Source organism: Cavia porcellus, unplaced genomic scaffold (assembly GCF_034190915.1).
Source record: "Cavia porcellus strain 051 isolate PalLab524CR breed Dunkin Hartley unplaced genomic scaffold, mCavPor4.1 scaffold_6, whole genome shotgun sequence".
Taxonomy (NCBI): domain Eukaryota; kingdom Metazoa; phylum Chordata; class Mammalia; order Rodentia; family Caviidae; genus Cavia; species Cavia porcellus.
This window is the reverse complement of record NW_026947489.1, coordinates 67,088,155-67,098,828: the sequence shown is the minus strand read 5'-3', so window position 1 is coordinate 67,098,828 and position 10,674 is coordinate 67,088,155. Positions and strand designations below refer to the sequence as shown.

Here is a 10,674-nt window from a genome sequence, read left to right as displayed (position 1 = left end):
CCTTTACCCAATTCTATAGACATCCTCTGCTCCTCAGTAGCATCCTTGTACCACTTATCTCTCCTCACTCTCACTGTAGAGTTTAAGGTTTCAAAGTTTTCCTTTTGCATCCCCACATTCTCAAGCCTTAAATCTCTAATAGTATAACCATAAAGATTTGCTAATCTTTTGATAGTTAACTCTGAAAAATTGCTGTTGAATTCTTTTCTGCCATTAACAGAGATACAATTATTACAACATATTAGCTGCAAGCAATGCCTAGTTTGTCTTTATGTTTACATCACAATGGATGGTGTCTTCTCTGGGAATAAGGGTTATACATGATACATACCTGATTCTTTTTCATGTTCATATCTAATTTGTCTCAGACAATACCACTGTCACTGTTTCAACCTGAAATTAACAGGGTCACTTAATTGTCACTATTGCTCTGTGAGCCAACATCCATCCAAGTTTGTCTCTGTGACACTAACAATAGTAGAATATATTCCCAGAGGACTTGGTTGCTGGACTAACTACACTGCACCCTCCTTTCCCAAAATAACTAAGGTCCTTTATTGTTTTCTTTAGTATATGTTTGCCATACATGAAGTTTATAGTCATCTTGGGGAGTGGCCACGTGTACATAATACAACTTGTTTCTTTTAATCGTCTTCCCCTTCTCACCCATCTCCTTCCCTCTTCCTCTAAATCCTTTTCCCCCACTTTCATTCTTACTGATATTAGTGACCTTGGCTCATATTTATGAGATATGTTTACATTCATTGAGTTTATTAGTTCCTGCCCCTGGCCCATCTTTATTCCACTTACTTCCCCCCATCATCCTCTCCTTTCACCCTCGGTCTCCTAGGCCCCTTCCTATTTACAAGAGATCTATCCCCTTGTCTCCTTCTATCCATCCTTTATTCTGCCCTTTGCTTGTACTTTACCTTAGTCAAATGAGAGATATTATACAGTATTTAAGATTGTATACCTTATTTATTTCATGCAATATTATATTTTCCAATTATATCCATTTTCCTACAAATGTCTCAAATTTGGCCTTCTTGATAGCTGAGTAGTATCCTATTACATATGGATACATTTTCTTTATCTATTTATCTGTTGATGGGCATACAAGCTGCTTCCAGGATTTAGCTATTTATGAATAGTGCTGCTATAAACATTGGAATGAGATATGTATTCATTTCCTAGTCACCATTGATGTATGAAAATGTAATTGAATTTCTAGCTTAATTGAACTCAGTTCCCCGGTCCTCATTTCTTTTGGAGATATAAAATGTTCTGTGATTAAGAAGGTCAACACAGTTGCTCCCTCATGTTTTCCTCTGGTTGAGAATCATCCATCTCCCATCCTTCTTCCTTTTCTCTTCTTTCACTTCGCCTCAGGTGCCCTGGTCACTTTTGGCATCTGACGAGGTGATATCTCAGCGCCTGGAGTAGGCTTCAAACTTGCTGCTCTGTCTTTGTCCTGCCATCACCTCTTGGGTCTACTTCATGGCCTCTGTCACTTTTGTCCCTCCTTATGCTACTCTAAGCATCTGCTCCCTACCTGGGTGAGGTAAAGCAACAAATATATTAGGACCAGTGGGTGGGAGTCAGTCTCCCCACTGGTGAAAGTTTATCTCAATACTCAGTGGTGCCTTTATCCACAAACTTGAGTCTTTGGATGATTCTCATTGCCAACTGAGTTGGATGAGAATCGAATCAAATTCACTGGTTAGGTTCAGTGTTAACCTTATGGAGACATTTAATTTGGTTCTTGCCCTGTTCATTTTGTGACTAGAACTGTAGAGAGAGCTGAATTCATGAACTGAGATTTTTTAGGAGAAAATTTGTCAATAGCTTCTAATTCTATCATGTGTATACTCTTCATATCTTATATATACACATCTAGTATCATTTTTTGTTTTTTGAGACAGAATCTAGCTGTCTATCTCACGCTGTCCTTGAACTCACTATGTAGTGCAAGCTGGCCTCAAATTCAAGGCAATGTTCTTGCCTCAGCCTCCCAAGTGCCAGATTACAAGCATGTGTCACCATGCCAGGCTACACGTCTGTTCTGGGGAACTGTTGATATATAATCACCGAAAAAGGATATACAGTGGCACCTTGTTCACGAACTTAATTCTTTCCACCAAAAAGAATTGTGGAAAGAAATGTTTGTGAATTGAGGTATCACAGTACAGACAGGACCATTGCAGTGTTCTTATGACCACAAAAAAAAGGAAACATTAGAATACCATCTAACTGTGAAAATTTGAGATTTGGTTAAATAAATTGTGAGCAATTCATAAAATGGAATTTTAGAAAGCAGCCTTTTACAGAGAAAGAGAGAGACAAAGAGACAGAACATACTAAGCTGGAACGCCCTCCAAAACATAATATTAAGTAAAGCAAAACAGTATGCATATCTTTCTTTCTGCAAATATATACTTTTGTGCACCCACATCTGTGTAAAAGCACAGGAAAAAAAAGCCTTAGGAAAACACACAGCAAACTGCTACTATTGATGAGTTCCTAGAAAATTACTGTACGTGTTTGTCATTGAATTATCACAGGAGTTGATGCACATCCTCCTTGTGTAAAAATGAATTTTTAATGGCCAAGTGTACTGGGCTGAAGAAGGACTTGCCTGCAGTGCCACAGCAGGTTCCCCTGTAAGTTCTTTGGGCCGTCCTAGCCCCTTGCTCACTCAGGGCCATACTCTTTATCAGCCTGAGATCCAGCGGGCTGTTTTGGGCTTGCATCTGAACTTGCCCTTTGCAGTCAGAGATCTGCTCTTCCCCCTGCACTGAGCTGCTGCATCTTTTGCTTGGCTGGTCCTATTAGCGGACAGAGCCAGAGGACGAGCCCCTAAAAAAGGTAACGGAGACATAAACTTATTCCAGGCAGTCTCTTGCCTCATATTAGGACATTTCGGGTTAGGGACATAGGAATATTTACAGTATGAAGTAGGATTAGAAAGTAAGAGAAAATAGGAAGGGATTTTAGCTTCACAAGCTTTGGAAAGGGGTGTGGCTTGGGTAATCTAACTGGCCCATCAACAAAAGTTCAGCAATTACTTTCAAAGAATTATTGGGTCGGGCTAGAGTCTAGGTGATCATTATCTAAGTTCTGGTTTTCCAAGGTGGCACAAAAAAAGTCCTATTGCTTAATCTCTTTTGTCTGGGACTTGTTTCTGCTTAGGGAAGTTTCTGCATTGTGGAGGCCCTGTTGAAATCCAAGGAGATTATAGTTTTAGGGCAATGACCAGAAAGTTCTGGGAATCCACTAGTAGTTGAAAATCCTTGCCATCTCTTTTCTTGGTGTATTCCATTTAGAAGGGGAAGGAGATAGGTTAAGTAAATTTAAGGCTAAAATTTGGTACTGTTAACTTTTAGACAGAGTACTTATATACGCAGATAAGTAAAACTTAAGGTAAAAAAAATACAAAATCAAGGTCAATTTTATTCTGCTTTTAGTTATTCATTGGGCATTAACAGATCCAAATGAAGAATCACTGTATTGCTTTGTTTTGTTTTTATTTTAGCAAAATAAGGTTTCAAGTCCTCAGTGCCTCACAAGAAAACACAAATCATGCTTTTAGTGGTAAAGGGCCCAGGAGTTTTTCCTCAATCTCAGTGGTGGTCTCCTTCTTTGAGTCTCTTCTTCAGACAAGCAGTCATTCCTATGTGCTTGCAATTTCTTCTCCAAAGACTCCGAGATACAAATGTGACCACTCTGAGGCTTTCTTTCTTGTCTGCTTGGTATTTCTCTGTTCTGAGGGTGGATTGTCCATACCCACTACTACTGCTGTGACAGGTGTGGAGTACTTGTCTCAGTTGTGACCACTAAGAATAAAACAAGCTTTCTGTTCACCATATTCTCCCACCACCATTGTGGTTTTACCTCTGTAACTCTTTCTCCAAGATTCTGGAATTGGGGTAGAAAAGAGGGCCCACTTTCTACTCAGCTCTGTGACACATTCAGCATTTTCTGTAGTCAGTTCATTCATTAGCTCACTGGGGCAGCCCTCCCTCAAGGAACCTCTCAGTACAGAATAGCATGGGTCAGAAACTACCAACCATCAGGAATGAGCCTGTCTCTCAGCCTTTGGAGGCTCTGGCCAACTCATGATCTTTGCATGTCCGTCTTCTTGGGGAGTAACTTCACTGTCTACCTAAAACTACTGAAGAGTAGCCTGCATTTCATTTCCACTGCATTCAGCCCAGGAACTTGTCAATGGCTCCAGAGCACACTTGCACCATCTCTGTCAGAAGCGCTTGAAGTCCCTATATAATTGGACCTTCAGGAAGTCCCAGGTGGGCCCTGATGGTCTATAACTGGCTGTACAGATGAAACTTTCACCTGAAATAATACCTTCCAGGGGCAATTCTTTACCTTGGTCACCATTCATATGAATATACAGCCTAACAGGAAAACAAGTGCTAAGCTGTAATGTAACAATGAACACTGTACCGAAAGCACCTTGTGAGGCAGCTTATGCAAGGCAAGTGACATCTCAATAATAGAATTTACCAAGATGAGAATAAGAAAAGACAAGAGTTTCTTCAGATCAGACTTCATTGTCAAGAGGGACAGTGGCATGTTTCCAAGAGTGGAATTGCTCCATCAGGGTAAGAGGTTGGGATTCTTATAAGGGATTAAAACATGGGACTGGGTCTCAGTGAATGTGGATATCTCAGAAGTACATTTTCTAGAACATCTTATTCCTTGTTAATCATCCAAGACTACCTGCACTGTAACTAAAGTTGTACAGCAAAGGTGGGGCCAATGGGATCATTTACCATGGCCTCATGGAAAGTGCCTTCTTTTAATCTCATGTTGCTTTGGCTAGTGTTAGTCCATTATTTAATAACTACTTAGTACATGCTGGGCAGGGTTGTTTTAATGAGGGCATTTTACTGCTGAAGATTTTAATCCTTATGTTGACAATGAATCACTGAATCTTTCCCTAACAAATCAGCAAAGTCAACCCATTGACAAGGACAAAATGCTCACTTCTGCAACTTCTTTGAGCTGAATGGAGTCATCATTAAGGGCCCTTTGAGTTTTCTTACCTATCAGAGATTATGGACCCTTGTGAATTTTGAGCATACAACTGTTGAGTAGCTTGATTCAGAATCAAAAGACAAAAAATTTGCTCAGAAGAACTGAATACTTATTTTGCCACCATTTGGAGATGAATTTTCTGTAGCTTGGAAGACACAAACTTGACCAGGCACTTGAGTAGACATGAGCCACAAAGGAGACATATGGTGGCAACAGACGCAGTGTGTATTATAAAAAAGAGAACAATGTCTGGTCACTTGTGTTCCTCTAACCATGGATTCTTAGTTTTATAAACATTGTACATTTACATAGCATATTTCACCCTTAGACATATATTTATTTTTAGTCTCAAATGCATAGAGTGTTAAATATACTATACCACCTTAAAAATAATATTTATTTAATCAGCCTTATATCATTTCACAAAGCAATAATTAAACAACTCCTGATTCTTGTTAACCTCAGTCCTTTTTAAGATAATACAAATTCTATTAGTAGAAAATAGAAGAAAGTATCTCACTGAAACACAACCTTTGTTTTTAAGGTATTTGAGTAAATTTTTATTGAGAGCAAATCCATGTATTAAGAAAATCTCATTGTTTTTGTTTTATGACCAGCATTTCAAGAAATGTCTCACTAAGCATACAGGCAAGAATGCAACCACTACAGAGAATATTATTTTGCCTAGTTCCCCACATCCTTTAAATAATATGGTAAGCATTTTGGTGCCTATTCTCTTTAAAATGCACCTTTGACTTGGCAAGTGTTTTGGAAACAGAAAGGAAGCATTTGGGGCATAGTTTTGAATGTCCTAATTTTCTCAGGGGTGATACAGATATCATCTTCCCATGTCTGAACCCCCAAGCACATCTTATCCTGCCATCTTCCCTGATGTCCCATGGGCAGCACAAGAGGATTCATATCATAAGCAAATACCACAACAACAATACCAAAAACAACAGACTGTGAAAGCCTTCGTGACAGAGCAAGAAGACTGAATAAAACATTTTTCCAGATAGTCAGTGTGCTTGTGAGTACTGATAAGACCATATTGACTCTTGGGCACACCCCATATTCACAGAGCATAGAGATATGACTGCCATGTTCTATACCACAGAGAGGAAGATCTCCTTTACACCTACCTGTGTGAAGCTGAGTTCACCCAGCCCATCACACACAGTATACCCTAGCACAGGCTTAGTTATATTTATTTATTCTCATATCAGGCAAAGACCCAGTGTTGAGTGTCATTAAAAGCAGGTAAGTTTATTTTTAAGTCCATAGAGCAAATCAATGTTAAATGAAGAGAATTAGATTCTAGTTTTATATCTGTTCATTCATATTTGATTTTAGAGACCTCTAAATAATTTTTAAATTGTAACTTACACATAAAAATTTCCCTTTACAAGATTCATCTTTCACAAAACTTTTTTTGACTTACTCTTTCTGTAACTTTAATTTTCTATTTTTGTCCTCAACTTTTCTTTCCCCCACCCCTCAGTTTGGTTTGGTTTGGTTTGGTTGGTTCTTTCTGTCATTCGAGTAGTACAGAATTTTACCATCCATAATCCTCTTTATCTTTTTTTTTTTTTTTTTGCCTTAAGGATCTGCATACTCATGTCTTTCTTAATATCTCTTCTACTCATTGATTTTTAGTACAAGTTTTGTGGTCATTTGAATTTTAAAATGTTCCTGGTCCTTTATTTGTATGTCAGAGTTAACTTATACATGTTACATTTTAATTAAGGCTGGCTGAATAACAGACTTCCAAGTAACCTAGATGAATAAATTATCTTAGTACAAGAATAAGATAGAAAGAAGAGTAAAGATGTTACATTTTATCTAAGGCTGACAAATCTTGAAGTGTTTACATGCTATTGAATGACAAAAACCTAGTTGAAGTAGACCTTGGGGATAGGGCCAAAAGGGCTGGGGTCACTAGTTTCACTTTCGAGTGAGTCATGGCACCGGGGCCACTGTTTCCAGCTGATATGGTTGCTCAGAAATGCATTTTTACAGACATCCTGTTCCTTGGTAACATTCCAGGAGCACCTGCATTGTAATTAAGTTTCCACATGAAAGTGTCACTGGGCTGGGTCTGAGGGGTTCCAAAGCCTGAAATAAGGAACCTAGCCCATCCTTTTAAAATCAGTTTGCCAGTTCACCAATTTCTGTTGCAGACAAAGAATTTTCAGGACCCATCAGCGAAAGAGACATGAGAAGGGTTGATTAGGATGCACTAAATGAATGGAGTGCCGGTGCTCAGAGAAATGAGACCCTTTCCAAGCCAGAGTGGGTTCAATGAAGGTCCGCGCTCCAGACAGGTAGTCTAGGATGTGTCTCCCGCTGTCAGGGGTCAGGTTACAATGCAAGGCATCTGCGTGTGTATGAGGTTGAGGTCTGCTGCACACCAATGCTGCTGCTTCTGAGGATGGAGCAAGTATAATTCATGGTGAAAAGGGTGAGGCTAAGAGCCCTGATTTACAGGCTCACTGTAAAATGACATTTAGGAGTTTATTCTGGCTGAGTTTCCTGAAAGGGAAAAAGGCTTGTCTTGAAACTGCAATTTCTCATAAAAGTACAATCTCAAAATCCTCCTTGTCTCCTTTCTACAAAATTTTTATATTTTCAACTCTACCACAAAAGGAGTAAACTGACAAGGTCACTACTTTGGCCTTGCACAGGCCTTTTTCACTGAAAGATTTATTTTTAATCTCTTGTTGTTTTGGTCAGAGTTGATGCATTGTCTAATGACTGCTTGGTAAATGCTGACCAGGATTAATTAGGGAATGTACCTGGGAAAGTTTCTAATCAAAGGATAGTCACCACAGAAAGGTGTTCCTGAATATCTCATTTTGGCCAAGAAACAAAACTGTGCAAAGCATTTGGGAAATAGAATCCAGGAATCTTCGGGTGTTCCCTGGGAAGTTTGTTTTCATATTCTTCCTGCTCTACTGCTTTCTGCCCCGCCCTCCTTTCTGGTAACACTAAGGATATAAATTGTCCTGTGTGCGCAACACAGCAGAGGCCAAAATGAAGACCAGCACAGTCTTGGTTCTGGTAGCTTTTGTTGCCATAGGGATGGACATGGCCTGTGCTTGGACACATAATCAATCATGTGAGTGTGCTGAGGGTATCCCTGACAGCAGAGAAGCCTCAGAGGCCAGCGCTGGTCTTGAGGACAGATGGAAAAGACAGAGGGCATATACCCACTGCTTAGATTAGATCAGACCCGCTTCCTTTGACTTATGGGGGTGGAACCCTGCATTTCCAATCATTCTCAGAATGAGGTGTATCTGACAGAATTTGGGGGAAGAGGGCATCTCTGACAAGGAGATGTGACTTGGATGTGGCATTCCTGGGCCAGTCACTCCAGGCTAAACAAAGTCTATCTGTGACCTGGGTGACAAGGCAGGTTTCTTTCCTGCTGAGACTGTGGGCTTTAACGAACTGCAGGGAGAACACTCTCTCAAGGACTAGGTGGTGAAGATGGGCGGGGGGAGGGGGGTATACTGACAATGGAGGGAGTGAAGTGGGTAATGAGCCCAACGGCACAAAGGAGGAAATAGAAGCTAGAGTCCAGGCAGTGATGAGGTGATTCAGACATTCACCACCCATTTTCACCCCTGTCTTGGTTTAAAAAATACAATTGTATTTTCCAGGGAAACGAAAACTTGGTGCCTGCCCTAAGCTACCTAAAGGAAACACTGGGTTTTGTGTTGAAACTTGCTCAGGAGATTACTCATGTCCCGGAGGAATGAAGTGCTGCAGGAATGATTGTGGTCGTGTTTGCAAACCTTCTGTTTTCAGAGTGAGTATAAACCTATCAGGAGTCGTCCAAGAAGAAAGCTGACAACTGCCCGGTATAATTTGCTGGGGCAGATTGGAGATGCCTTGTCCAATACAGATGCAAGTCTAAGCAATTTCAAGAAAAATGAGCTAGTTATATTATCTAAAGCCTTCCCCTAGCCAAGAAAGCACCTAGGGACTCAAAAGAAGCAAGTAACATAACCTGCCTTACATTTGCAGGGTTGTGACTCATCAGAATTTCACACTCTCCTTTTCCCCTACTCAAACAAAAAGGTTTAGCTGTTTTGAGAAAATAGGTGATCCTGGTAGGAAGATTGGAAGAAATGTGAACCTCAAACTATTTAAGTAACTTCCATGTCACACAGACATATGTTGAGATTCAAAGATAAACATAACCAAATTGAGGAAAGAAATGTGTATTACAATTCTGTGGTTTGCACACATTTCTACTAAATTCAATGGAAGCAAATAGAGGGTCTTTAGGTAGCTGGAGAAGGTGAGGAAGTCATTCCAGAGTAGAGGACATGTAGGGAAGAGCTTACAGCAGACCCAAATTCTGCCAGACAGGAAAGGGCAGTTCAGATGGTGAAATAAATGTGAACCCTCCTCGGGAGAAGGGAAATGAACAGTAGTGGGTAATAGTTGCAGTGATTAGGGGGTCACTTTAACAAGCCAGAGCTCTCACAGTAGCAAGTTGCTGCCAGAGAGTGTGAGTGCTAACCAGTTGGAGGTTTCTCAGCAGAAAGAATGTCATCATCAAATCTGTTTTGTAGAACAGTAACTCCGACAGCCATATGAAACATGGGTAGGACAAGCATATCTAGTCCTGGAACACTTCTCAGGAATCCATGAATCCGGTGCCTGCTTGCAGCTCTAGAAGATGAGGGTCTACAATGGTGGGGTGACTGCTTTCAAAAGCTTGTGCCCAAATAAACTGCATCTGTGTCATTATTCAGTCTGAGTCATTCTTTCCATTGAGCCATTCCATCGACACTCACTCTAACAGAGCCATCTGTGACCTCTGCGGATACTCCCATGAGTACAAAGCCCTCAGGATACCAGCAGGCCAGAGACAAAGTCTTCCTACATAATCCTTTTCCTCTTGCCATGTCTGTATCTCCAATCAAGGCAACGGGCATAACAATATTTCCTTGGGCTTTCTGTGAACATCCTTTCAGTCAGACAAAGAAAACTAGATGAAGATGTCCCATAGAGCAGGCCTCCTGGAAAAGCCTTTACAAGGAGAAGACTCATGAGAAGTAGAAAGAGGTGGGGGATATTTCACTGTAAGGCAAAACACTAACATCCAGATGGCTAACTTCAGGAGAGGACACTGAGCCTTGGGATGGGGGCTTTAAGAGTCAGGAGGCATCAATTCCTCCATGGAGTGAGTAGAACATGTTATTATACAGCAATGCCTGCAGGAATTTTGGCCTCAGTCCCAATCATTTGCGAACTGCAGGGGGAAAGAACAAGGACTCACCAAGAAGCAAGCCCCTCGCTGTGAGCCAGCACCATGCTCAGGCTACTGCCAGCTGGCAAACAAGAAGGACCAATCCCTTTCCCACATAGGCAAATGGCTGATCTGGAGACACACAGGCTGCGATGGTAGTTATTGAGATGAAATGCAATTGGACACTTGTGGTGTTTTGGTGTTTCACTGACCTTGCAGGTCTGGGGACAGTGGTCTGGTCATCTGTTGAGGGGATGGCAGTACATAGTGTGCCGTCGGGTGGGGGATCTCTTTCTGGGAGTGGTGGCCATTGTTGATTCCTTATTGTCTTATTTTGAAGTCCTGTATCATTTTCA

General features: G+C 40.8%; 1 protein-coding gene across 1 annotated transcript; it reads left to right on the top strand.

Moving 5' to 3' along the window:
• The first annotated feature begins 8,037 nt into the window (after nt 1–8,037).
• LOC106027642 (WAP four-disulfide core domain protein 18-like) lies at nt 8,038–9,820 on the top strand. The gene is made up of 3 exons (XM_013152071.2): nt 8,038–8,173; nt 8,718–8,866; nt 9,639–9,820. Exons 1-3 carry the CDS (start codon nt 8,089–8,091, stop codon nt 9,672–9,674), a joined length of 270 nt encoding a protein of 89 aa, XP_013007525.1. The 5' UTR covers nt 8,038–8,088; the 3' UTR covers nt 9,675–9,820.
• The last annotated feature ends 854 nt before the right edge of the window (nt 9,821–10,674 follow it).